The sequence below is a fragment of the Protopterus annectens genome, chromosome 16.part0 (genome assembly GCF_019279795.1).
Source record: "Protopterus annectens isolate FY-2018-M chromosome 16.part0, PAN1.0, whole genome shotgun sequence".
In the NCBI taxonomy this organism is placed as follows: Eukaryota; Metazoa; Chordata; order Ceratodontiformes; family Protopteridae; genus Protopterus; species Protopterus annectens.
Window position 1 is genome coordinate 607,317,226 of NC_056750.1, and position 27,007 is coordinate 607,344,232.

Consider the following 27,007-nt stretch of genomic DNA (forward strand, 5'->3'; position numbering starts at 1 on the left):
TGGGGGTGTGGGACAACAAGGACAGACAAAGCACATACATATCTAGAAGATGCTTTCCCTGATCAAGGCACTCAACTTTGAACCATCTTTGGTCTCCAGAACCTCTTCAAGTGGTTACAGACAGTACCACAGTCATGTTGTACATCAGCAAGCAAGAGGAAAGGAAGTCATATCCCCTTTGCAGACTAGCCATGTTAGTTTGGAATATAGCTTCATAGCACAGTCTCACTCTACATGCATCCTACATTCTATCAGAGCAAAAGTGTGGTAGGCAAGCTGAGCAGGACCAGGCCAGACCCTCATGAATGGAAACTAGATTGGGGGGGGAGGTCTTCCAAAATTTGATCCATCTGTGGAGAGTTCCTCAGGTAGACCTCTTTGCCTTGTCTCTGAACAAACAAACAACTGGCAAGATTATGTTTCAGGACTCCATGCATGAAGGCCTGGAACACAGATGTCCTTTCTTTTCCTTGGACAGGAAAGTTTTTGTGTGCTTTTCCACCCCTTCCAGTAATATCCAGGGTCTGAAGAGTCAGAAGGCATCTCCCAAGATCATTGTGGTGACTTTCTTCTTGCCCAGGAAACTGTGATTCTCCCTTCTTTTCGAAATAACCAGGGCAATTACCGCAAACATCTTCACAGTCTGGATCTACTCACAAAAGAACAGGGGAGTTTGATTCACCCCAACATCAGTCAACTTCAGTTGACTGCCTGGATGATAAGGTCTTAATTCCTTTTAGGTACCTGTGTGCAGCAGTTATTAATGGAGGCAAGAAAGCTTGTTGCAAGAAAATCATAAACTAGCAAATGGAAAAGGTTTTCTAGTTGGTGCAATCAACATAACCAGCCATCATTTAGGGGTAGTTGTTCTCCGGTTATACAATATTTGTGTGGATTACTATACTATGACCTTTCTTATTCCTCTTTCAGGATTCGTTTATCAGACATTTCAACATGTCTTCCCAGGGATCCTCCTGTTTCAATGCAGTCTCATGTCAAAATGGTCTTGAAAGGGATTTTGCATAAGAATCCTCCATGAAAACCAGTGCCCCCTCCTTGGGATCATAATTTTGTGTTCAGGAAGCTAACACTTGCTCTGTTTGAACCAGCTAATCTGGCTAACTTGAGGTTTTTAATGTTGAAGACAGTTTTACTGATTGCTTTGACCTCTGCGAGAAGGGTGCCCAAGTTGTAATTGTCAACCCTCTCTCATTATCCGTAGGGATAGAGTTTCTTTGAGAACTAATCCTTCTTTATGTCTAAAGTGGTACCCGAGTTTACTTTAAGCCAAACTATCCCTCTCCCAGTTTTCTTTCCTGAACATGAAAATGTGGGAGGAAGGATATCCCATACCTTGGATGTCCACACATAACTCAGGTGCTATCTTGACAAAGCTAAATCTTTCAGATCTTTGGATCAGTTGTTAATTTCTTGTGACGGTAAGAAGAAGTGACTACCTGTATCAAAATAGACTATTTCAAAATGGTTGTCTAAGGCTGTTACCATTTATTATACTCACCAAAACAAAACTATTCCAGGCAGGGTCAAAGCCCACTCTACCAAGGCCTTGGTTTCATATATGGCTTTTTGGAAAGGGTTAGATTCTAGAAGTATTTCAGAAGATGCTCCTTGGTCACCTGTACATACTTTTACGAAGCACTATAAGCTTGATTCCTTCTGTAGATCTATATTAGGCTTTGCTAGGACCATTCTCCCGGGGATCCTAGACTCTTCTCCTTCCACCTCCCAAATGTAGTAGTAAAGGTAATCTACCCATATGGCTAAGGGAGCAGTGATCAATATGATGAACATAGTATAATTGTGGAAGCAAAACTTAACCATAATGGGAGATGTTCAAATGATCACTGCTGCAGTAGCCACTCCATCTCCCCCTTGTTCTTGGTGTGTTTTTTATGCCATGATGTGGAACATTTATTTTTATGTTGTTCCTAGCATTATCCTTTCAGGGCTCAGCCTCCCTCTCTGTGTTGGCAGGAAAGCTCTGAAGGGCTTGGCACACAAACTTGTCTTTTAGTCAGCTCGGCTTGGGCACATGGAATTTGTCCTGAAGCCTTGTAAATTGGCAGGATATATCCTTGGCAGGATATATCCAAAGTAGCTAAGGCTGCTGTAGCAGCAGTCATTTGAACATCTGCTGTAAGTAGATGTACTGTAAGTTCTACTTACTTAACTTTACCCTCTAGAGACATTCCCAAATGTAAAATGAAATGCTAAGATAAAGCATTAGTTGCTTGATTTTCTTTTATTTCATGGGTAACCCAGAAAAATTTCAAATAACGACAGAATTTATTTTTGCCAGTATTTGCGGACTGATTACCCCACCGTGGAAGGCTTTGTTTTTATCTACTTTATAATAAAAAGGTAACCCTATCCAACATTTGTTTCCCTTCTTTTTCTCATTCTTTTCTTATAATGAACACTTGTTTTCTAGGGTACTGCATTCTGACACGTGTTATTCACATGTAGCATTTAGACAGTGCACTGTCAATTTAGTTTGTGTTCTTCCTCACATGGATTAATGCTTAACTAGGTAAAAAAAACACTTTTTTTGGAGGAAAAAAAACTCATTTTTTTCTGCCTTGAAAGTGTTGGAAAGTAAACTCAAACGAGCTTTGCATTCAGATATTTGGATATATTTTGTTGGCAGTTAAGTTAGTGTGGCGCACTGTTCCAGCACTCTTGTCTCTAGAATCTTTTCAAACTTGGCCATTTTGTACCTTGTAAGGCACTTTCCAGTCTCAGTAAATCAGAAATTGAGTGAGTTTCTTTCTCTCTTTCTTACCAGTTTTCCTGCTCAGTATCAGAACGCCTGTTATGTCATCCAGACTTCAAATCTTTGTCATTTTTTTTTTACTTTAAATTCCTGCATTATCTCACCACTTCATATAGTAAAAAGTTTAATAGTAATTTCTTCTTTTTAAGAAATGCTTCTCGCTTATTAACTTTCACTCCAAGAATCTCTTTCCTGATGATATTGCAGCATTTTTATTACCCCCTTTTCCCTTTTGTTTGTTCTAGTGACAGTTCTGTTTAGCTTTTTCTTTCTTCTTTAATTTGATGCATTACATTTCACTGCAAAATGGATTCTTTTTTATTTTTATGGAGAAACTAAACTACAAATAGGAGGCAAATCTAATATGGTCAGGGACATACATTCTTTATCCGGATCGTATCAGATTGATGCCTGATACTCAGTGCCCTAATTAACCTACAGTGCTGTCTTTCTCTTTCTCTTTTTATTGTAAAACTGACACACTTATGTCTTTTAAAAGAAACCACAGTGAAATACTTCTCAGTGTCTGTTGTCTGCCTACTCTTATTTTTCGGCCTTCATCCACCCTGCCTTTTTCCCATAGTTGGTTGCAACACTTGCAGATTCTGGCAGCAGATGACTTATCTGACATGTTCATTCTGCTCATTTTGCTCTTGGCATCCTCAGGAAGGGTATTTTTTCATTCTAGAACTATATTTATGCTGCTTCTAAATTATTTCATCCCACTTTTTTATGTGGTGTTTCTTTTTCTGAATGATGATACATTTTTGGACCTTCCTGACACCATTCTTGCACCTACAATTATGACATTTGTATATGTATATGCAAGTGAATGGGTAATGTGCAGCACAATCCTTGCCAGTTTGCTGCACTGACAAACCAAAATATTAAATAAAATATATTTTTTCTGGGTTGTGCGGCAAGCTTTACCCCTAAAATTACATCAGTGCCAGAGTCAACTGGAACTTCCCAACTGCAACCCCCTTGGTCAATAGTATTTTGATCCTGTCTGTACTTTAAAAGTGATTGTTGGAAAGCCAGACATCAAACAGTAACTACAATTATATATTTGCTGTGGTAAGCTGTAAATGGCACCATTATATTGCAGAATTTCTGATGTTTTTAACACTGATAGCTTGCAGTTTTGTGATGGAGTCAATGCAGAGGGTTCTCCTGCCTTCCTTCTTAGGGCCAAGTTCTTAGCAGACACACATTTTTAATAGTAACTTACACAGCACAGATTTAGAGTGTTTGGATTAGGGTCAGGATGTATTTTCAGCTGCTGGTGCTTTGAATTTGTAGGGATCAGCCTGTTGTTTACCGGTTGGCTGTTGTACTTTGACACTGGTAACAAGATCAGAACTGTAATTGGTTATTACAGGTCTAGTCAGATAAAGAAAGGGTACACCAGCATCCTAAAGGGTCTTTGTCCCTTGTGAGGGGATTAAGGCTGTATAACCAGTGAATACAGGCAGTGGTGGCTGGTGACTTCAAAGCAAGGGGGACTGCAGGAAGCAGCTAAATGACTGGGTCTCTATTACAGCAAGTCAGTGGCCATTACCTGTGAACAAGCCACATAGGTTCATAGATACTTACTAGGCTGTTGATCTGTGAGGATGTTTAGCAGTCTAGCCATGCAGTCCCACAGAGTTTCTGGCCAGTGCCCATGTATTTTACACAAGTGATGTATAACCCCGAGTGAGATAATCTTTTACTATTCAGGGAGTCCTTTGTATAATAAGTTTGAATAAGCATAACCATGGTGCAGGTACATACATGCTGCCCCCTCCATAGGGGGACAAGAGTGCCACACCAGCTGTGAAATTATATTTTCCCACCCATGCATCCAGGTTGTACTTGAATAAATTAAAAGACTTGCTTAACAATGGAGAGGAAGTCCGTTCCAGAGGATTGGTACTCATTGTGAGATGTATCTATCCCTCCAGCATGTTCGCTAAAATGGTTGTTTCTGTCACTATTAGACCTACAGATGTGTAGAAGGTCTGCAGGGATGGGGTTGGTAGAGGCTGTGGGACACTGAGTAGAGGGACATGGTTTTGAGGTGGTCAGAATAGCTTTTATGATTTATTCCCTTGATTTTCTTGCTAGAAAGCATTGTGGTCACTTAAATTTAGTCAGGTGCTTGACAAGGTACATGCCGATTGAGACATTATATTCAGTGATTGGCCTGATGAGTGCAGTGTACAGTGGAATGATCACCTCCTTGATTTGAATGCCACAGTGGTGCTAATAAGTTGTGCTGTAAAGAAGGACTTCCTAACGATAGTTGACACACAGTAGTTAAACGACAGATGGGGTGAGTCATTTCATCCACAAGCTGCATTAGTATGCGCCCACTCATTATAGCCACTTTACTGACTGCATGCACCTTGTATTGTGTTGCAGTCTAAAAGGCCGGCCTCCATGGGCCCTCTGTATGGCACAGTGGTCTCCATTGTACCTCTGCAGTGCCTCTCCCCAGTTTTCCATTATCTTTGCCACATACCATCCCGAGAGATTACTTATTTCTTGCTTTTTCACACCTTGTCTTAAATTTTAACTCCCTCCCATGCTTTTAAAATACCCTAACTGACCAGGATTCTATTGTAGTAAAACTGGAGGACGTAACTGAATTAATTTGAGGGTGTTGGGGCTGCTAGGCCACTAGAAGTCATAGGTTTCTAGATGGTCTAAGGTAAAGCTTTATAGTTTTTTTTACAACTTTATGATTTAATGATGGTCTGAACAAAAATCATGAATAAGAAAATAAATTCAGTCTTATTTTTTTCTGTAAGAAAGAGTAAGTTTTGTCCAAGGCTTAATGTTCAAAGCAAATGAAACAGTAGTCCCCCAGTAAAGAAGGAGGACGAATAAATGCAAGGATATCGAAACTGTATCTCAGAATAGTGCCTGCCTTTCCACTCCTCCAAAGAGAAATATTTACCTTCTCTGTTTCTCTCTGTATACCTGTCTTGTGTTAGATTGGGATGAAAGTAAAATAACAAGTGGCCAAAGGCATGTGCTGCACAGCTGAGGTTCTGGGTGAAGAAACCAAAGGACATGATTAAAAAAACATGGAGATAGGGATGCATGCAGAAAGAGCAGTACTCAAAAACTTGAGCCAAAGAACCAAGTGTTGTTGTATAGTGACACTAACCGATGCATCATTCTACCAGTGATCAACTACTGTCACAGTCTTACACACACACACACACATCCTCCCCAGACCACCAATTACCAAGTAAGTGCCAGTGTTTGACTGTGATGGAAAGTGAACAAAAATGTGGCCAAGTCACTGCTTTTAGATACATTACAACTCCTCTCCCTCTCATAAGCATTCATTTTCATCACAGACAATCTCTATACTCATCGATTACAGACACTTTATTATTCAGTATATACAGACCTCAAATATATGATTGTTTTAAAGGTTACATTTAAATGTGCAAAGCAACCTTTGTTTTTTGCTTAAAAATATGTTAATTTTTTTATGCAGAAACTATAGGTCATTTCATGCTACATTACAAATAAAATTATTTTAAAAACTACTTCTGAACGTGGAAGACTAAACATACACAGTGTGTTTATGGCATTAGTATCAGTGGATTGGAAGGAGGGTGGTTACATCACTTTGGGTTCCAGCTGTAATTATACTGGGTTAGCATGGGTAAGGAGTTGTGAATTAAATTATGTAATTGACAAACTGTTACAAGTTTAACAACAGACTAGCAAATAAACTAATACTTAGATCTTACAGGTCAGCAGAGCCTTCCCTCCATGAATTCTACATCCTGTCAACTTTCTGTTCTAATGTCCGTTCTCATTCCAGCAACCTTCCCAGCTCATTCTCTAGCCAGTTCCAAACTGCCTCTTTCACTTCCACATCCTCTCCATACATCCCTTCATTCTACGTCAGAACTATCACATCTAAAGACATCTGCCCTCTGCTTGAACAGATTAAACTTGATAGCCCTCTCAGTACTAAACCTTCACCTCTGGTTCATTTATCACTGTACCAACATCATGATAACTCTGTTGTAACACATCTACATCCTATGTATTATACTTAATATTATGCCTAATATCTGGAAAAATGCCATTGTAAAACCTCTCCCAAAGAAACCCAATCTGTCGGACTTTCAGCCCATGTGTATTCTCCCCACCATAGGAAAGATTCTGGAAAAAATTATTTGTAGCTTGCTCAGTACATCTGTCAATATTACCTTCTCTCTCAAAAGAAGGGTGCCGTTTGGTGTGGTCACAGTACATCTACAGTTATCTGGACATTGCAAAAATATTTGTCTGGAAATGGATAAAATCCTAATTACTAGAGTCATTTTTATAGGCCTTTGATCTTGTCAGTCATTCAGTTCTTCTAGACCATATCGCTGAAAGAGGCATTAGTGATGACGCACTACCCTGGTTCAAAAACTACCTCTCTAACTACCACTTCTCAGTGAATCTCAATTCGTCAACCTTTACATGAATTCCTCTATAGGAAGGTGTCACTTAAGGATCAGTTCTGGCATCTCTCCTCTTTTCTGTATATATTAACAAACTCCCTTTAGAGTTGCCCCATCTTCCTCTCTTGCTTTATGCTGATAACATGGTCCTATTCTACTCCAGCCACTCTGATTCTTTTGAACTCGAACTTCAGGCTGAATATTCAGTGGTATCAGTGACAAACAATTACTGCTAAACTCCTCTAAAACAAAAACAAGGCTTTTTGACACGAGGCAAAAGCTCAGTTGTATATCCAGGCCTCTAAAAATCCTCAGTCATTTTAATGACACCACTGAAAATGTCACTCCATTCAAATACCTAGGGGATTTGGTTGGACCGCTTCTTAAATTTCCAATTCCACCTGGGCTACTAACACACAAAAAATCAATTTTCTCCTGTTCTAGGCTAATAGGATCTTCCCTTTTCTATCCAGTTCCTGTAGAAATGTTACAGGTAAAGGTATTGTAGTAGCTCAACTAGAATATTGTCTCCCTCTAATTACTGCAGCTTCTAAAATAAATGTGCCCATCATTCAGTCTGTTTCAAATGCCATTTCAGATTCATTACTCTCTCCATAAGAAATGAACACCACTGCAAATCCAAACAACATGCTCACTTTCTACTTGCTTCTGAACTATTTAAACTTATCAAGAATGACACCTTCCACCCACTAGCTGCCAGACCATTCAGAGATGCCGCAAAATACAACCTTAGACGTCTTAACCACTCATGACCTCTTCTCCAAACCGTCTAAACTAGACTTTACTGCACAAATTGTGGTCTTTCAGTCCTTGGTCCCAAGCTGTGGGAATCTCTCCATTCTTAAATGTCATTCTCATACTAAGTTTTCTGATAAGAAATAAAAACACATTTCAAGATTCTAGGAAAATACAACTGCTATCTCTGTGGTCATATAACTTGACCACTTCATACCCTTCTTCCCTGTACATTTCTTGCTCGAACTCAGCTTTTAATTATGATTCTTTCACAGCTCCAAATCTGATTTTGTCTCCGTATATAATGCATTTGTATATTGTTCTACCAGTCACTCTGTACATAGTCATTTATCTATTGCCTTTATACCCTCAAGCCAACTGTTTTGTTCACCCTTTATATATAATATGTATATATATATATATATATATATATATATATATATATATATATATATATATATATTACATTTTATTAGTCATTCTGTATATAATGTCATGTATCTATTGTGTTTACCCCAAGCTGAGATTGAAATGGGTCCAATGGGATCAGTGCTTTACCCCAGTTAACAAATTCAAAAAAAATAAATAAATTCACTTCTGCAGATCTGTAGATGTCCTTCAAGAATGCAACTGCAGTCCTTACATATGGGATGTCCTGCCTCAGGCAGCCCTCGGTCGGCCGGATTCCAAAGTCTGGGTCCGACTTCGGCTGATGTCGCCTCCTCTCCGACGTCAGAGCGGCTGGGGTATAAAAGCATCAGCCGACGCCATCTTCCTCAGTCTTTCTTGCCGCGCGGTGCCCGAAGCAGAAGCAGATTACAAGTGCCGGTCTGTCAGCTCCTGTGTTTTTCGTATCCAAAGTCATCAAAAAAGCTAAGTACCCCATTGGGGATCTTTTTCTTGCCTCAGCCGATGTCAGAAAAAACTGAAAAAGTTAATAACTGTTTGTCTTGTGGTAAACAAATACCTCATAAGGATTTCCATTCTTACTGCCTCCCCTGCCTTGGCCCAGACCACGACGTCTCGGCCTGTGCTGCCTGTGCTTGCTTCAATAAGCGCACCCTCAGGCGCCGGGCAGAGTTTGCTGAAGACTTTTTTGGCGACAAATTCTCCTATACCATGCCGTTGGAACAACTGACACCTCATATTTCCAAAAAACGGAAGGACCGGGACCGACATCCTCAGCCCGCGACTTCCACTGACACCACACCAAAAATTACCGCGAGTGCATCGGTCTCTTCTGAGGCGGTTGTTCCACCGCTCCGGACCGATGACACCGCTTTACCGATCACTCCGGCCCCGGAGCCTGCGCCGGTGCCGGTGGTTGATTTTCCTCCAGATTCTGAAGTCCAAGATTTACCGGAGACCATACCAGTGAACAGGGTTACTCCAGCACGTGGGGCAGCTAGGCCCCCTATGTCTATGTCTATCAAGGCCTACACACGTGCTAAGGCTGCTAGCCAGGCTAAGTCTCACCCTCCTAAAGCTATGCCTCAGCCCACTACTGATAAACAAATCATGTCTTTAGCTGCAGATTTAATTTCTTTAATCAGAGGCTCCCAGGCCCATCTGAACAGAGGATCTCAGCCACCTTCTGACAAAAGGCCCAGGGTTGAACATACAGACACCCTTTCTTCAGATGAAGCCTCTGGTGACTCTGATCACTCAGATACCCAGGAAGAGTCCTTCCAGGCCTACGATGATTCAGATGCGGAGGATTCTATCTCCTCTGCCTCTCCTCCTGAGGATATTTCTTTTGGGGAAGTTCTTCACTCCATGAGGGAGCACTTTCAGTGGCAAGGCCAGGAATTCTCCGATTCCAGGAAATGGCTTCGTACCTTCCTTAAACTACCACAACACAGGCCTTTAGCTATCCCTCCAGTGTTAGATGTTCTGGATGATGTGTACTCAGATTCGAGTGCTTCTCCTGATTCTCTCCCCCCTGCTCCTGTCAAGCCGGACAGATACTACAGGGTTCCTGAAACTCACAAGCATTTCTTTAAGGCCCATGCTGTTGATCTAGAAACAATTTCCCAGGAGCCCAAAGGGGTGACAACATCCACAGCCAAGTATCCCTTGCCCTCAGACAGGGAAGCTAGGTCCCTGGAGAGGTGGGGCAAAAAAGTTTATACCTCAACCACACTGGCTATGAGAGCCTTCAATTGCCTTTTTCATATGTTTCAGTATCAGGATTTCTTGATGGATGATTTGCAGAAAAAGTTAGCCTCTCCTGAGCCTTTAGATAGGAAGGCCTTGCAGGATGTGGTTCACAACACACAGCAGGTTAGCAATCATTTTCTTCAGTGTGGATATGATGCATTGGAAGCTTCATGTAGGGCAACTATGACAGGGGCCGTCATACGTAGATATGCATGGTTAAAAGAACAGCCATTACCAGATCATGTTAAAGCAAAGCTTCTAGATGCACCTCTGGAAAAGCACAAGCTATTTGGTACTAATGCTCAGGATGTGTTGAAATCAATTGAGGAAAAGGCTAAATCAGTGCAAACAGTCAAGGATTTCCTCCAGGTTCAGCCTCCTAGGTTCAGCAGGAATTGGCCTTCTAAGAATTGGTCCTTTCCGGACACTGACAAATTTCAAAGGGGAAAAAACAGGCATGCCCAAGGAAGAGGGCAATACAGAGGCTCCTACAGGGGACGCCAATGGCAACCAACTAATCAGAGAGGTGGCGCGGGGACTTCCACTGCCCCACAGGGACAATCACAATGTCTTGCCTTTGACACCACCGACCAAGGCTCAAAGAGAAGCACCTTTAGGCGGAAAATTATCCTTATTTTCAAAAAAAATGGCACATTTTAACAAAGGACAAATGGATTCTGGACATAATAGACCAAGGCTACAGGTTCCACTTCCATACTTTACCAACAAGACAAGGCATGCCAAACCTGCCACAAAATCAAAGGGCAGAGGCATTCGAACAAATTTCAAAGCTGAAACAAATCAAAGCAATAGAAAAGGTTCCTCCTCAGGAACAAGGCCAGGGATTTTACTCAAGACTGTTCCTTGTTCCAAGAAAAGAAAAGCAATGGAGACCTATACTGGACTTGTCCACTCTAAACACTTTTCTCATTGTACCAAAATTCAAAATGCTGACGCTACAGCAACTCCTTCCCATGCTGGGCAAGGGGTCTTGGCTGGTTACTCTGGACCTCAAGGAGGCATACCTGCATATCCCAATCAGACAGAGTTGCAGAAGATACCTCAGATTTCTTGCAGGGTCAGAGCATTATCAATTCACAGCATTGCCTACTGCGCCCAGAGTATTCATGAAATGCCTGGCATCAGTAATTGCACATTGCAGACTCCAGGGGATACAAATATACCCTTACCTGGACGACTGCCTTATACAAGCGGACAGCAAGCAAGCCTTGACAAAAAACTTGAATTATGTCATTCACTTACTACAGGCTTTGGGATACACAGTCAACTTACAAAAATCAAGACTACTGCCATCCCAACAAATAACTTTTCTAGGAGCCAAACTAGACACAGAATCTCAAATGGCGTACCTCACAGAAGAGAAGCAAGAACAATTACCACATTACTTCAAAAGCCTAGCAAAGCTCACCCAGATGACTGCAAGGAAAATCCTGCAGGCCCTGGGGTTCATGGTATCTTGCATTCTACTGATTCCACTGGCAAGACTACACATGAGAAAACTACAATGGTACCTAAAAAGTTTATGGTCTCAACACAGCCACTTAGAAGCAATTATCCCACTCATCCCATGTCTACAAAGGGAATTTTTGTGGTGGGCCCAAGCAAGCCAGTTAAACAAAGGTATGCCTTTCAACAAGCCTCAAACAAGCCAAACCATTACAACAGACGCCTCAGACCATGGATGGGGGGCGCACATGGAGGGCAGATGTATTCAAGGGCAATGGACTCCCCAGGAAGTACATCTGCACATCAATCAAAAAGAGATGTTAGCAGTAATGCATGCAATTGAGGCCTTCGCAAAATATCTTCAGCAAGGTCATCTACTAATAAAGACAGACAACACCACTGTTATGTGGTACATAAACAAGCAGGGAGGTACTCATTCTTACCCCCTTTGCAGACTAACAATGACTCTTTGGGAAAACTCCCTGAAACTGAACATACAGCTACAATCCCAGTTTGTTCTGGGCAGGGACAATGTTCTAGCGGACAGTCTAAGCAGAAACATCTTGGATCCACACGAATGGATGTTGCATCCAGACATTTGTGCACAAATAACTTCTGCATGGGGGAGGCCGGACGTAGACCTCTTTGCCTCCCACCTCAATCATCATCTGAAAAAGTTCTGCTCGAGGTCACATCACCCACAAGCCTGGAAAATAGATGCTCTCTCATTCAGCTGGAACTCTCTAACAATCTATGCATTCCCACCTCTACCATTAATGACCAAGGTGTTACTGAAGATCAAAGCAGAGCAACCGAAAGGCATCTTAATAGCTCCAGATTGGCCAAGACAGCACTGGTATCCACTACTAAGGAGCATAACTTGCACCAAACCGTGGACCCTGCCTCTATGGTCTCCACCCTTGACTCAGCACAATTACAGGACGGTTCATCCCAACCTGCAAACTCTGCAGCTGACAGCTTGGAGGGTCCCATGATTTCTCCCCATATCTCTTTCTCCAAGGAAGCTCAACAGATATTATTAGAAGCACGCAGACCTTCCACCAGAAAAGCTTATTCAGCCAAATGGAAGAGATTCAGCATCTGGAATACCAACAAGGGACAGGATGCATCAGTAATGAACATTCCACAGATATTGGAATACTTGGCAGACATGCTGCATAATGGACTTTCCTATTCTTCCATAAAAATACACGCTTCAGCAATTTCAGCAAGATACAACACTGATCCTCCTGTGTTCTCACATCCTTTGCTAAGACAATTTCTAAGAGGGGTAAAGAATATCAAACCTCCCAGAAAACCACCAGTGCCTGCATGGGACCTCAATTTCGTGTTGGAAAAATTAACTCTTCCTCCCTTTGAGCCAGCAGCATCTGCAGAATTGCAATTTCTTTCCTGGAAAACAGTTTTCCTGTTGGCAATAACCTCAGCAAGAAGAGTTTCGGAGATACAGGCCCTCATGGCAGTACCTCCATTCCTCATTTTTCATCAGGACAAGGGTTTCTTTAAGAACCAATCCTTCTTTTATGCCAAAAGTGATATCCAGGGTGTCTCTAAATCAAGCAATTCACCTGCCTACTTTCTTCCCCAATCCTCAAAATAAAGGGGAAAAGCTGCTGCACACTTTGGACATTCACAGACAACTACGCTACTACCTGGACAGAACAAAGGCCAACAGAAAGTCTGACCAACTATTTGTAGCTTACTGGAGTACAAGGAAAAGCAATTTCCAAACAAACAATTTCAAAATGGATTGGACATTGCATCAGATTTTGTTATTCCTTCCATGGAAAGGGTGTGCCAGCCAATGTCAGACCACACTCCACCAGAGCTACAGCCACCTCCACAGCCTTCCTAAGAGGGGTGGCTACAAAGGACATTCTAGAAGCTGCTACATGGAGCTCCATGCATACATTTTCCAAGCACTACAACCTCCCTTTATATTCCAGATCCCGAGCAGGCTTTGCTTCGGCAGTCCTGCAGGGCATTTTAGCTACACCATCCTTATCTTAGAGCCTACCACCCCTAGCTTGGCTATGGTATTCAACCCATATGTAAGGACTGCAGTTGCATTCTTGAAGGACATAGTACAGTTTTGTACCTACCATAAATGTAGATGTCCGATAGATATGCAACTGCAGTCAGGTTTTCCCTCCCTCCTTCCCCTCTGTGCATTGGGTCCACTTTCCTCCTTTTATACTTAGCTGGGGATATCTGTTATGGTGTATCTGTTTATTGCTATTGTGTATGTCTGGAATTTTTTATCCAGTTCTAATTTTAGCCTTCCTTGGAGGGCACCTGGCATCTGGGGCAAGAAACACTGAGGAAGATGTCGTCGGCTGATGCTTTTATACCCCAGCCGCTCTGATGTCGGGGAGGAGGCGACATCAGCCGACGTCGGACCCAGACTTTGGAATCCGGCCGACTGAGGGCTGCCTGAGGCAGGACAACCCATATGTAAGGACTGCAGTTGCATATCTATCGGACATCTACATTTATGGTAGGTACAAAACTGTACTTTCTGGGAAACACTTTTTCACTTCTGACACCAGTAGTGTCTAAAAGATAATGAAATAAGACAGAGGCACTAATGATGTACATGTCTAATCCCATGAGGTCTGCATTCAAAATGCATTCTGTAGCAGAAATGTGTATCACATTACAAACAGCTTCCTGTAGCTAGCTGATTAGCATTTAAGGAGGTAGGGAGGACTGTGTCATTATTTATGTATGTATGTATAAGGACAGTGATGGTAAACCCTAGATAGTGACCATTATATATTTATTTTGTTGTGGAGGTGATGGGAAGCAGCAATCCTAGGCAATGATTTCTGCATTGTACTATCTTTGGGAGTTCAGAAAGACCCTCAGAATGACCACCAATTTATATTACATGGGTGGGAAATGTACTTTTTCTGGAGTACTACATTGCAGCATTGCTGCTCATTTCAATTAACAGGGCTGCTGCTTTTTCAATTGGGTGGCTTACTAATGTATTCAGAGAGCTTTGCATGGTGGCTTTTTGGGTAAAGATCCTGCCACAGCTGTAGGGTCCAGGTTCAGACTTGGCTTGTAGTCACTTTGGGGAATTTTCAAATTCTCCTCGTATCTGTCTGAGGGTTTCTTTAGATGCTCCTGTTTCCTTCAGCATTCCAAAAAATATGTTGAATGAAATGGATGAGTAAAATTATGTGTGCGCTAACATGCATGCATTACTATTGTCTTTGTGACTCAGGTTTTGCCTTAAAATGGTCTGTGATGGAGCCATGGGACAGCTATATCTTGTACCTTTTAAATCCTGTTCATTGTTTCTAAAGGGGCAGCCTTAACCCACATTGCAGTCAGGCCCTGAACCACCACATAGAAGAGATATGGAACAACTACATGTTGATTTGAGTAACAAGTATCCCTCCAAATTGAGGACATGATTATTTTTTAGGACATGTATAATTATAACTGTTATGGCTTTTTGTTTACCTGATAGTAAGTCGCATTATTTTAGTTTCAAGGGATTAAAGGTATACCGTCATTGTTCCATGAATTCCTGTTAACATGTCTTTTATTATTTGTTGCAGGGTATCTGCTGGAGTGTTTGAACCTGTGGTAATCGAGAGCCACTAAAGAGCAAAGTGGTACTGCTGAGGGCATCAACTGTTACCAGCCAGAGTCATTCAGATTTCAGTTCAACAAGTGAAGATCTCATCCTTGTCTCTCAGTATAAGAAGATTCACAAAACACGTCCGTCTCCACAGGGGATGCCAGTTTTTCCTGTTGTTTTCTTCCAGAAACTGTACTTGGCCTACTGTGATTCACAGAGCACTTCTTAACGTGGACTAACTTTCCAAGGCTTAACAAGCACTCCATTTATTAAGAAGATTTTGTGGTCTTGCCTTTACTAACTGAAGCTGACCTAGGGGCTTATTTTTTAATTAAACTGAGAGAATAAGACCTGTACATCATTTTTCCTTGCTAGGTAATTTAGTTACCACTTAACATTTCCATTCTTGTCCCATATGCAGTGGTCTTCTGCTGTTGGTAGAGTTCAGCTTTAAGTTTGTTGTAAGAAGTTTGTTTTTAAATTTCTGTGCAGTGAAGTATATTCTAGTCTCATACACAATGTAGTATTGGACAGAGTATGAGCAGCTCAAGGCTTAAACAGCAAAGGGACATACTTTACATTTTCTGCTTCTGAACATGTTCCTTTTCAGTCATATATGGAAATGTCTGAAGGTAACCACCTTGTCTTATTGCTAAAGCCATGTCAAAATTTGAAACAATATTTTAAAGAGGGATTTGACTTGGAATAATGACTTGCAGACACTTTGTCAGGTTGCATAAATGATTCCACAAGTAACTGTTGTCATTGCACTCTCAGTTTTTGAATAATGCTAATTACATTCCAGTTGAACTGTCAGCAGTTCTAATAATAATAATAATACCCACTGAATATTGCTGCAGAATCTACTGTGCAGGACACAGAAGGGAGCTACTGGCTTTTGGGTAACGTTTCACAATGTACATTGGGCTAGGCATCTAGTATTGACTTAAAATTGGTTTTCAAGGGACAGACCCCCTAGTAGCAGGGCTCAGCTACTAGCAGCTTACTGTCTGGCAGGAAATTCAGATTGGTTGTGGAAGGTAGTGCAGTCTGTCATTTCAGTAGAGGCTCTGCATGGAGTCGGGTGCAGACGCGCTCTTTTTGTAGTAAACATTCCTAGAAAAGGCAGTTCTGCTGGTGAATCACTGAAGTAAACAGAGGTGTCTCATATACATCTAATTCAGCTATGGTGTCTTTAGTCAGTCATTTTGAATTACAAGTTTAGACATTTGGGCTAAAGTGGGTTCGTATAGAGCGTAGTGTTTTTGGATCCGATTTCTTGTTTTTTATTTCTATATCTCCCCTTCTGCTGAACCTACCTCCTCTGTCTTTTCTTTTTTATTTTGTGTTGTGTTCTGTTTTTGTTTAGTACTAGCTGCCAGCTGGACTGGCTGCCCTTATTGCATTGTCAGCACATAAGCTGTGCATTGTGTATGTTTAGTGCCACGTCTGTATGATATGAGTTCTTATTCCTGTTAAAAGTATTAAAGTGTTACCCGTGCAGTTGAATGGGCATTTTCTTTTGAATCCTTTTGCTTTAGTCTAAGCTAGAAAGAAAAAAGTTAGGAAGTTGAGAGGTTTTTTTTTTTTTCGAAATGCTGATATCCACGTGTGCATTTTATAGTCTGAAAGGATAGGGGGATGGTCACGTCAGTTTACATTTACTATTTTAGGTCTGCAACCCAGTAAGCTTTCTTTTGGATACATTTCTGTATTTTCGTCTGAAGTAATTTTTTTTTAATTGTAGCCATTCACTTTTTCTTGGCTGTTGAGGCAGGTTTTCAGAGCTACAAGAGATGAGTTAGGCTACACTTTGTTTTTCTTCAGCTGACTGATTTTCATAGTTATACATTTTTTTTCACTTCTCTCTTTCCTTTCTGTTTCTTCTCTCTTATCATAATTTCCTTTCATTTTTAGCACTGTTTTGCTTTTTATTTTGTTCTCATCCCCCATGGGATAGTGGAATGCTGTTTTTTATTCCGTCTGTAATTCAGGCTGCTGGCCATGCTATTGGAAGTTCGGAATGTCTGTAGCGCTGGCTGCTATAGTACAGAACTTCAACACTTCAGACAGCATTGCCTCTGCTATCATCAGCTGTGTTTGTAGCAGCGGGATTTGGCACTTAAAAGTTGTCTGGGCAGCAGTTTAAAAGGTGCAGACATAAATGCTGTACTTCATTTAAGTGCCCTTGCAGGACAAGGGATAAGCATAGCTGTGCATCATATGGGTCTTAAATCCAGCAGGCCTGGAAACATTAGAATAGTAACTTTCCCTACAAAAAGCTGGGCTTTAAAGGGGAACTTGCTTTAGTACTGGACCGGGTTATTGAGTTGAAGCAAGAAATATTTTAGTGTCAAGGTTGCTGCCACAAGGGAGCACTAGAAGCAGGGTTACTACAGATATTGATAGTAATGTTTTCCTGGCGAAACACTACTGTCTACATGGACCACGCGGAGCAATTGCTGAATGTTTACTCATATGCAGACCTGATTGGTAAATACAAGTTTCTAGAAGCTTCAGTAACTCTTAGATTTCTTTTTCAGGGAACATTATCCTTATATACATGTTCAAAACAGGTCATAGAAGACAAGTTGTAATAACTGAAGCGATTACCTTGTGGGAATGGTATTTGGGGGAAAAGGGCATGGAATAAAACCAGAGAATTAAATCAGCTGCTTTGAAAAAAAAGATATGCATGTAATCAAGCATGCAGTATGTTAAAAATACTGTGCTCGATAGTACTCCTTGGTCCTTTTTTAACAAACAGACATGGGCTGATTTGATTCCAGAGTCAGTTATAAAAATTGATTTTTGCTATGTGGGGAACATCATGTAATCCCAAAGCAGGATAGTTAACATGCTGTGCAGTCACAAGGGTTCATTCTGTGATTCTGTTTCTATACCCAATGAATGTTTCTGGTACTTATTTATAAATGGGTTTAACTTGTACTGGATAGTAATGTTTTGCAAAGAAAACCAGTGATTTGTTGCCTATTAAGAAAAGTCGCAATATTACCTTGTGTAATTAGTTAAATGGGCATGGAGGGTGGGTTTTATTAGTGTCAGCAAAATGAAATAAAGTTCAGGTTACATTTGGTATAGTAGGGGCTTTACTTGTAAAATAAAAATTATTCTTTTCCAAAATATTTTGTTTTAGTTCCCACAGAAAGTAGATAATGTAGATTCCAAAAACATAAAAATGTACTTATTAAAAATGCCAACAATGTGTACTAGAACTTGCACAAATACCTCTTAAAAAGCATACATTGAACGTTAGGCTACATGTTTGCAGAGAAAGAGAAACAACAGGATTCTGTTAACCATGATCCACACAGAGTCCTGAACTTAATGACTGAGTTATCAGTGCATCAGACCTTGACATTCACTTCAAAGACGCTTCTTGCAAATTGTCATCACCATTGTCTCTAGTTAACAGTATATCACCTCTGATTTCCATGTAATACTCAGATTGCAATCAATGAAGAGAAATAGTAGCCAATTCAAAATAGATGGGATTGTTTAGGAATAGTTACCAGATGAAATTCATTGGGCGTTTTAGCACAAATATTCAGGGAATTCTTTGTCAAAACAAAGGTTGCCCTGTGTCATGTTTTATGATTGCACAGTACTACTCACACGGCTGAAAACATTTTTTTTTTTTTGGGGGTGAGAGATTTTTTGAAATTACAAAACTGAAATAGAATTCAGTAAAAACTACTTTGTGGCAACTGTATGTCTAGAATATTTTTTAAAGGTAGAAAATGTTGCAGATGACATATTCATCAGTTGTAATATAATTTTAGAACCCGTTGTTTATAATTTCTAATTCACCATGATCAGACTCATGGGATTCACTAATTAAACTTGGTTGCATTTTCAAATGAGGTATAGCACTAAATTTGCTGTTAAGCCCTGCCCAATTTATGCATCTAATCTTACCTGCCAGTTTGATTATTCTTTCATTAACACTGTGCCCCTTCTCCTTCTTTATGGGGTTTTGACACAACTTGCAGAGGTTGAAAACTAAAACAGTGACTATCTAACTGCAGTTATAAATACACAACCAAAGAACTCGTGCGTTGTGAGTCACTGTGTCATGCATTGCCTCAGTTATGCATCTTCTGAATGCTCTTCTAGTTTTTCATGGTGATTCACTGGTAAAAGACATTGAGTGTACCACATAATATGCATTACATTTACAAACTGTTGGCACATGAACTTGTTTTCGATAGAGGATGGTTATAGGAATCCACCTTTTTAATGTGTGGACACTGATTGTAGGGACCACACTTAAACTTAAATTATATTACTGAAAGTCTAAATAATGACTTGTTCTGTTTGCTAATGTACGAACCCCTGTAGGTTATATTTTTGGCTATTCTCTAAAAATGTTATGTACAACATGTCTTTCTCAAAAATATTTTTAAAATTGTTGTACGTGTTTCACTGTTAATAACTGTGCATTATATTGTTTGCTAAGAATTGGTACTGCCTCTCGACTTTGCTCAGTATGGCCATGCGTTTTTTAACTGATGTATTTTGAGCACTAAACTTGGCCTTTTGGGATTTTGTTTTTACATTATTTTTAACAAAAGGTTTGTGTAGAGGTTACACCACAGTTTGTCCTGTAATCTTGTTGGTGATATCTAAATTAGTCTCTGACTCATTATTGCTAAGGAGTCTGGAAAAAATATGTTTTTCTTGCTCTATTGCTTTGGCCAGTTAAATACATTGTACCTTTCAGAATGTCTTTTACCAGTATAGTCATAATCTGTAAAATGTTTATGTAATTTAATTCAAAATTGTTTGTAACAAGAATGTTCAGCATGCTTTTATAGTGCATTTTCATGGTCAGTTCCCTTGTCATGAAACCTTAGCTCCAAGTCATTGTGCTGTCCTGCATTGGACCACATTGAGCTTTTAGATATATCTCAGTCCACTTTTTTACAAGTCAAGGTTATATAAACCATATCTGCAACTGTTGATTATTTTCAATCCTGTGTGTACCATTTTAACCACTGGATAGGCCTTTAAAGAGGTGCATTGTCAGTACAGTTGTCTAGCCTTTAACAGTATTTTTCCAGCTTAAAGAATGCCAAATTAATGAGCAAACTGGATTGTCTAGTCACCATCTGGTTAGTTGTACCCACACTTGAGTCTAAGAACTGGTTCTACTTGTCTTCTTCAAAAAGAATTGATCCAGTTATTGACTGCTAGCACAGACAAGGAATTGCAACTGCTTCCCTTCCTGTCGCCCTTGAGGGTCAATGCCCAGAAACCACATTCCAGTAAAGCAATAGTGCAAATGTTGGATCTTGAGATAGAGTGCAACAAGGTTGGTCATTGTGCTAAGACGATATATTTAGTTGACTATAATTCTGTTTGCAGCTGATGAAGGATATGCTGTCCAAAATTTTTTGTGTTTTAATAAGTATTTATCTTAACATACAGTTGCTACAAATTTCTTTGATTTTTTTATATAGAGTTTATTCATTAATAGTAGCTTACCTAGACATATGAGCTTGGGTCAGCCATCTTGTTTTGGTTAAAAACTAGATTGAAGAACACTGTGAGCATACCTGTCAACATACCTCTTAAATGTCCAGAATTTTGCAGAATGGCCCTGTTTTTGCCCTGTTCCTGATAAGAGTTTTGATTTTCTATTAAGTTACTGAGGATTACAGTCAGTCAGTAATACCAAACATTACAGTTTCATACTTATTTCTGTTCAGAAAATGCACATTGATGCAATTTTGGTATACTAACTTTTAAAGTGAATTAAAGTAACATTTAAAAATTGTCCCCTATTTTGGGCTTTTGCTCCCATTTTTTTGTTTGTTTTTGTACAGAATTCTTCTGGAAAGAAATTAAGAGGTATGCCAGATTTTGTCTCACACTTTTGCTCTGACACTGATAAAATTAGTGATCTTCTGGAAGATCTTTGAAGATTACCTTCATTAAGTAATACCAAACATTAGATGTCCAGACTCACTGTCGTACGGAAAACGCACATTAATATAAATCCCATTATTCTCTTACTTGTCTGCATGAGCAATATTTTAAAAATATCCCTGATCTGGGTCTTAATTCCTTATTTTTGTTTGTTTTGTCTCTGATGCTGGGATTTAAAGTTGGGGAATTGTGTTGTAAGGCATAGTTGCTTAAAACTATTAGGGAGTGAGGCACATTATCTAAGGGGAAGCTGTAGACGTACATGTGAGAGCAGTTATTGAATGTATTAGGGCTTTTATTATAAAACCAGACTTTTCATTGGGCATACTGGACTTTTCAGGTAAAATGCAGTTGTATTTTATGCTGAAAGCCCGCACCAGCTATTTCTGCAGCAGTTGCTGCTTTAAGCACTTAACATAAATAACTGGTAGTGGGAGATTCTTATAAACATTCCTAATATTGTAGGATGCAATGTGCTCAGATCATGACAGTGATATTTGAGTATAAGTAAATTCCTTCCTGGCTCCTAGCTTGTTTGCTATCAAAAGAATGTAAGATACAGCATGGTATTGTTCATTTCCTGCCAAAACTGTATTTTTGTTTTAGTTTAACTTTTAATTCTGTGGTGCAAGAGTTTGCTGTGCTTAAAGAAAACGGAGAACTGCAGGCATTGAGTATTGAAGCCACAGAGGGAGAGAGGAGGTATTTTAGTAATGCTGAGGAACCATGGAAATGTATCATTATCCACATTCCAAATCTAGAATGCTGTAATCTCCCTCAGAAACACAAGTAAACTGCTGTTTTTTTTTTGCAACTTTGTTTTTGAAACACAGCCATAAAGTTTGTAGCTGTACCTTTGAATTGTACTGTGCCTGTCTGTGTGTGTGTAGCATGCAGAAATGTTCATTTCTTACTGTTATTCAATATAAGTCAAACAAATGCCAAAAGGCGTTCTTCCTCTTAAACTAAACCACTGTTTTGATAATGTTGCTGTGTTTTTGTGTGTGATTTGGTTTTGTGTTTGACCAGCTGGCTGGTTCATTACTGTGTTTGTTTTAGTCACTGTAATTCAAAGCAAGAAGACTATGAGTCTACGCCCATTTGGACTACAGATTAGGTGTTTTACACCTCTCCCGCCAAAGTAGTGTTTCAGAAAAATGTGTTTTGTAGCAGAGGCAGTTTGTTTTATTGTATTTTAGTCTAAATGATGTAAATCCTTTCTGTACTGTGGCAACCTCTAATCCTTTTTTTCCCCAAGTACAATATTGGTGAAGGTTGCTATTCATTCAGGACTGAATTTCAGGGGAGAAGGGCAGAAAACTCTCTGCTTTCTTGTACAGTCTATTTTAAGGCTGATAGATGTCACTCTGACAGCCTAAGGAACAGTTCTTAGCAACATAACTGTTTCTTTTATTTCAGTTCTGCTCCTCAAGCATGTTACGGTTTGCAGTAAATTGTAGCAGCAGGAACAGAGACCAAATTCTTAAAATGTCTGAGTTTTGAATAACTTAACTGAAATATATTTTTGCTGATAGTTTTATCCTTTTTGGTGAAAGAAAAAATAATTTTTGTATTCTACTGGCACTTTAAATGATTAGAATCGGTTTGATAAAGCTTCATAATTGAAACTCAAATAAGTCTGTTAAAGAAATATGAACTGTTCTTTTAAAATGGATTGTTTCTTGCTGAATGCAAAAAAAAAATATTTAGAAATCTGTTTAAAAGTTTCCTAAGAAAGAAATGAGGAAGAAAAATATTGAAACTATGCTTAGTAAAATTGAAACTCGTATTACTTGTATGTAACATTTGTAGCATGTACAACACTGCAGTGAACTAATATAAACTTTGAGGGGGGAATGCTACAACTTTGACAGGCTCTTCCAATTCCTGTAACTTAAAGGGACTAATCTTATTACTCTGTAGTACACAAAAGCAGACACGAGGTGGCATTGTTGTATTAACCATATGTTTTGTGTGGAGCACTGAGGTACAAAGTTTAATGAATATCAGTCATAACTCTGAACTTCCCCCCATTTTAGCTCAAAATTTAACCCTGTCCCTGCTTAAGAAAATGTGGTTAATTGCACTTCATAATGAATGCCAATAATTAGAGATGCAGGCTTTTTACTTCAGTAGATGGAGGTCAGCTCGCATTCTCTTATTTTGTCAGCATCTCAGGTTAATGGTACTAATGTTTTAAAAAGCATTCCTGATTATTTTTGAATTTATCCCTGATTCTTGAGGTAAGCAATTGAGAGATAATGATGACAATGTGTATTTTTTTGAAAAGTGTAAAGGCGATAAATATTTACAAGTAACATCTTATAGATGAATAGTTACTTATTTGTTTTCGGCCTCCAAATCAGCATATCTTGTGTTATTGATTTCAGCATATGTTTTTTTTTTTACATTTTAATAAGGTAAGCCCACTGAACCCAAGTGTCCCTTTTCAGGGACAGCCCATGAGCACTGTGTGCTTAACTTACTTGCTCAGAGTCACACAGTAGATAAATGGAGGTGAAAGGACTCAAACCTAGTCCCTTGCATACATTAAGTAGCACATTAACAGCCCATAGACTTAATCATCTTTACTAACTGCCAAATAAATTCATTGTACAGTCATTTGGTATAGTTTGATTTGCTTCTGTGTTGAGGTAGAAAAGGTGCTAACTTTAACTTTCCACAACCCTTTCTACAATTGTACTTTTGCCATTTTTGTCCCACATGTCATACTTAAGTTTGGAAATCACACCAGCTTGCCTTAACCTAATCTTTACTCTTGACCTGCTTTTGCATTATGTATAATCTGTCTTAACAGAAGATTCTATCTTTCTGCTTTCAGTCATTGCATTTCAGGTACAGGGTCTTGTGTTCCGTCTAGTCAAAAATGGTTTCATATTGTGAGCTGAACTCCGTTATTTTCATAAATTATTCTTTATCTCATCTTATAATGCTTTCTCATTGCATGTTTCAAGTATGCTCATTAGCAGGTGTCGTAACCAAACTTGTCAGAGTTGGATTCAATTTAATAAGTCACGCTGCACCAATATTCTAGTGACAAGGTCCTCCAGTCCTCTTGTTTTGTTAGGAGTCATTGAGTTCATTTTGCGTTAGAGCGTGATCTGCCCATTTAGTTTTTCAAGACACGGTGCTTCCATGAAGCATTGCCTCATGTTTGAATGTAAGAAGTATATGCAGATGTCATGATTTAGTGTATGAAGGACTGTAGACTCTCATTTTTTTCCTGCTCTGGAACAAGTGCTGCTTTAATCATTTTTTTTTGTTTTTTTTATTTTTTGCCCAAGTGGTAAACCACAAGAATGGTGAGTGCAGAGAATGCTACTTGGTTTGGGCGAAATGCCAGCATGACGACACTTTAGTTATCCTTCCAGAGACATGTCCTTCTCAAAGTTTAAGCACTTAGCAAGAGGGGCATGAAAGAAAATCTCAGTAACAAAATGGAATGTTTTGTACACCCCATGTTCACATCGTTAGTTTTTCTTTTTAAATTTACAATTCCAAACTCAACATGTTGATTCAAATTCTGTCTTTATACTTAACATGCTTTGTAATTTCCATTATGTAATGAGGAGCTTTCTTGGAATGTCAAAGACAGCTGTAACTGAGGCATGATAGTTTCTTTTACTTCACTCAGCTATCACTTTGAGTTTTTCCTTTTTATAATGCATTTCATTCTGAACATCACCTTTGTTTGCCAAGATATTAGAAGTAGTAGAGTCACAGGGTCACTTCACTTGTATCCTCTTCTAGAAACTTGGACTTATTCACTTCTGTTTTACAATGATTACACCTGTGACCGAGTTTGTTTTGCTTCTGCTTTCTGTGCTCTAATCATTACCATAGTAAAATGTGCTAAGGAAAAATAGCTGCACTTTTTATGCTGTCACAATATTTCCCATCTCCTTTATGTGCCAAGGAAAAACAATTGCACTTTTTATGTTGTCTCGACATTCCCCATCTCCTTTTACTCCTCTTTCCCCATTGAAAGGCATTTGCTTTACATGAGGCTCTTCTATCATTTGTTTCTCCTTGGAATACATTCTTGGTGAATGGTCTCCATTGGGGAACTGAGAAGGGTGATGAGTCATCCATTTCTGTTGTGGATGATGCTGGTGTGATAGAACTGATAAAAATGTTTCCATATTTTAATGTCTGCGGACAAGAAAAGTAATTCATAAAGTCTGACATGCTGCTAGAGAGAGAGAGATGATTGATACTATTCTGTTATGGTAAGGTCTTGAATCGCTTATTCACAATTTGTTCCATCTACGATTTGCCCTTCACCTGAGTTGCTTAGCTGAAGTGCTCCACCAACTAATTTGTTGATTTTATTGGTAGAGAGGCTTTCTGTTTCATACTGACATTCATTCACTAATTGTGGTTCCTATCACTATGTCACCAGTGCTCTTATCCAAGAAACTAGCTCTGATTTCAGGCTGCAAGTGGTAATTCTTTCTTTTGGTTTTAAAAAGGACAGAACATTGTCTTTATTTGGTAGCATCTATCCTACATTTTTTGTAAGGTGATAACACATAATTCCCCATAAATTTGCCACGTTCTCTGTAGTTGTACTTCATGCTACTTATGACTGTAAATAATCCCGAAAGAAAAAACAAAGGAGTGGGCATGTATTTGAATTTGCATTTTGTTTTGCATTAAATAAACTTTGAACAGATATGGACAATACTGGTCTTTCCATGTCTGAGGAAAGGGCTTGTCTGTTCTAAGATGCATTTCAAAATATAGTAAAAAAACAAATTACTCACTTGTGCCTGCCCATTTCTTTCTTTTCCTAGGGCATGTATCCTGCCTGCTTTACTCTTTTTTTTTTTATGTTCGAAGAAAGCTAAGAGAATTTATTTTAAGATATATTTTAAACCAGTATTTTTCACTTACTTGAAATGTGTTGAAATAGTGTTCAAAGTAAGAGCACTCCCCCGGTTTTAGAGATTGTACTATAGCTCTATTTTTGAAAAGGGAAAGATGCTTTGCAGTAGAACAAATGTGCTTATTCCTGTGGTCTGTTGGAATTCAGGCTCATATCTTCAAATTAATAAAAAATTGTATAACTCTGACAGAGAGAAAGAAAGAAAGAAAAAGAATATGACTTCTCTATTTTTGTGATTTAAAAGTCTATTGGTTTAAAAATATACTAAAATGGGGATTTTATGTTGCAGGGAAAATTGTTTAGAATTGAATTTCTTGTGGTTTTATCTTCTATACAGGACCATGCTTGTTAATTTTTATCCTGATGGGACTCTATATTGTACTTGATTGAAATTATATTTGTAATTGCAACTTGATTCCTATTGTAGAGTGTAAGAGTATAATAGGAAGACAGTTTTAATGTACAATGTTGTTTTTTGGGACGAAAATAAAAAAATGTTCTTGGATAACTTGATTAATCAGAGTGTAGTGCTTCTGTTTTTGTGTTATTTTCATTTACTTGCTAAACTTTAAAGTTAAAGGGGCACACTTCTTTTTGAGCAGGAGGTGGTGGTTGGAAAAGAAGGTGGCCTGGAGGAGAAGATCTTTCAAAACTGGAGGACAAAAAGGTAAGTACATTAATTGGGACTAGAGGTAGTTGGGAAGAGGATAAAGCTGAGTGATTAAGATACATGGATGGTGATACGGAAGGGACTGATGATCGGTGTGATACTGGTCATAGTTGGTCCTAAAACTTTTGGAGACAGCATTTAAAAAAAGGTGTATCAAAATCTGGGAATGAAGTGGTTGGAATGTGGACAGGACCAGGTGAGTCTCCTTTGGGAATGCATG

General features: G+C 39.2%; 1 protein-coding gene across 1 annotated transcript in view; it reads left to right on the top strand.

Annotated features, from left to right (window-relative positions):
* The window catches only part of FAM102A (family with sequence similarity 102 member A), a 770,447-nt gene extending 743,817 nt beyond the window's left edge, over positions 1 to 26,630 (top strand). Inside the window, exon 11 of the mRNA XM_044058679.1 lies at positions 15,234 to 26,630. Coding sequence (XP_043914614.1) covers positions 15,234 to 15,279 — 46 coding nt within the window. The 3' untranslated portion in view covers positions 15,280 to 26,630. The remainder of the gene's footprint in view (positions 1 to 15,233) is intronic.
* Positions 26,631 to 27,007: the final 377 nt, after the last annotated feature.